Source organism: Convolutriloba macropyga, chromosome 1 (genome assembly GCF_964194025.1).
Source record: "Convolutriloba macropyga chromosome 1, txConMacr16.3, whole genome shotgun sequence".
In the NCBI taxonomy this organism is placed as follows: Eukaryota; Metazoa; Xenacoelomorpha; order Acoela; family Convolutidae; genus Convolutriloba; species Convolutriloba macropyga.
In genome coordinates this window covers 18,737,578-18,739,432 of record NC_134468.1, presented here as the reverse complement: position 1 = coordinate 18,739,432, position 1,855 = coordinate 18,737,578, and the positions used below count along the sequence as shown (strand labels likewise).

At 43.2% G+C, this 1,855-nt stretch overlaps 1 protein-coding gene across 1 annotated transcript; it reads left to right on the top strand.

Annotated features, from left to right (window-relative positions):
• The first annotated feature begins 320 nt into the window (after positions 1-320).
• LOC142346502 (uncharacterized) lies at positions 321-1,183 on the top strand. The gene is made up of 2 exons (XM_075398869.1): positions 321-687; positions 898-1,183. Exons 1-2 carry the CDS (start codon positions 404-406, stop codon positions 1,127-1,129), a joined length of 516 nt encoding a protein of 171 aa, XP_075254984.1. The 5' UTR covers positions 321-403; the 3' UTR covers positions 1,130-1,183.
• Positions 1,184-1,855: the final 672 nt, after the last annotated feature.

The following is a 1,855-nucleotide window of genomic DNA, read 5'->3' as shown; positions in this document are numbered from 1 at the left end:
AACAGTTAGTTTTAGAAAATGATTTACTATGGAATTGCACGTGCTCTATAACTGGGGGGGGGGGGGGGCACGAGCGGAAAATATCCCGGAGAGATCAGAGTTTTGAGACCTTAGTTTATGGGACACAATAAAAACAATTTTAATGCATAATTCAAACGTACATTAGGTCATTTGGACCAGTTTGAGCCAGACTATATCAAGAAATGGAGCCACAGATTAGGAAAAAAGTCACAAATAAATACAAAGTTGGCGCGACTTTGCCAGCACCTGAATGACAAGAATTGCGGGACAAGCATGGATATAATTACAGAACAAAGTTACATGTCATTACTAGCGATTGATAGATACGATAACTTAGTCGAGAAACGTGACAAATTAACGCGACAAAGAAAAAAAATAGGAAATGTTATCAGGAGACAGTCATGATAGAGAGAACGGGGATGGAAGAAGCAGGGAAGGAATGGGGGAGCATGTGCCTCCAGAACATGTAACAGAGACCACTCGGACAGCTCCGCCTCGGAGGCGAACGCGTCATGTTTTGACGGCGGCGCAGCGTATGGCCAGGAGAGAGGCGTTGAACATGCCACCCATACGAAGGCAATCAGTGGAGAATGGCAGTACAGTAGCAGATGAACACATAGATGAACGTGGGGATTATGTAGCATCGCCAACTACCACCACAATCAGGTATTGCTTTGTTTCTTGTAAGCCAACAAACACCCCCTGCAAAACTTCAGGACACTTCAGGACATAATCCATAATCTGCCAAATCGAAAATTATTCAGGGCTCGGATCCCCTTTATATAATAGGCAGGCTTGAGTCCCATTAGCGGTGAACAATGAGAATCAATGAGCTGGTCAAAAGCAAGACTAATTCTGTTTGCGAATAAATTTCAGGACGAGAAGGACGAGAAGGACGAGGCGAGCAGGACGGAGGCTTTTTGGCGATGTGACCAATCACCAGCCTGCCAACCAGCAGCCTAGCAACCGGCAGCCTCCCAACCAGCAGCCTGCAATCCACCAGTCACCTAGGCAGCCGGAGCACGGGGGCGAGACACCTGTCACGCCCAGGTGCAACACGTGCCACTGTGTGACGGCACAGGTGTTTTTCCCTGATCCTGAACAGTAAAGTGCACTGAAACGAAGACGAATAAATATAGCCAAAAAATCCTTCTTCGCTTAAGCTAAAAGGACTGAGGAATAGTAAAATGTAATGTTATAAATTTATGGTTATAAAATTATGGTCCACGGAGTGAGATGCTCTGCGAGGACGTAGCCAGAACTGAATAACCTGCAGACGTCATCAAGCCAGCAAGAAAACTGCAAAGAACCTATCCGAAATTTATCCACGCTTTTCAATTACGCCTGTTCTGCTGATTGATTTTTGTAGCAGGTCTAATTGCACTGCGAATGCAGTCTCTACACTGAGATGGAGTTTGCGTTGCGTTTGCTACTAAATACTTTAAGTGATTTAGAAATTTCTAACAAGTGTAGTTGGATTTCGCGCCGCGAATGGCCAGTTAGATTAAAACACAAAGGAAATGAAAGTGATCACGCGAAACCGCAGGAACTTTTAAAATTACGACGTCAAGAAGACAGTTTCCTGTCTACTAAGAGCTAAGATCAAATTTTCAACTATACTGAAAACGATTAAAAAATAAATTTCCTGTCTACTAAGATCTAAGATCAAATTTTCAACTATATTGAAAACGAATAAAATTAAACTAAAAAAATACAGAATGGCCCGGTCAAATGTCCGTCCTAAAATATCCCATTTTGTTGGGGGGGGGTAATTTGTTTATGGGGGGTAAATTGACTTTAATTACCCACCCCCTGACTAAGATTGCAACGTAAG

What these genes read in the sequence shown, in the direction of transcription:
- LOC142346502 (XM_075398869.1), top strand. Translation starts at nt 404, where the DNA reads ATGTTATCAGGAGACAGTCATGATAGAGAGAACGGGGATGGAAGAAGC. An exon ending in CCAACTACCACCACAATCAG is followed by an intron (nt 688 to 897) that starts GTATTGCTTTGT and finishes AATAAATTTCAG; the next exon opens with GACGAGAAGGACGAGAAGGA.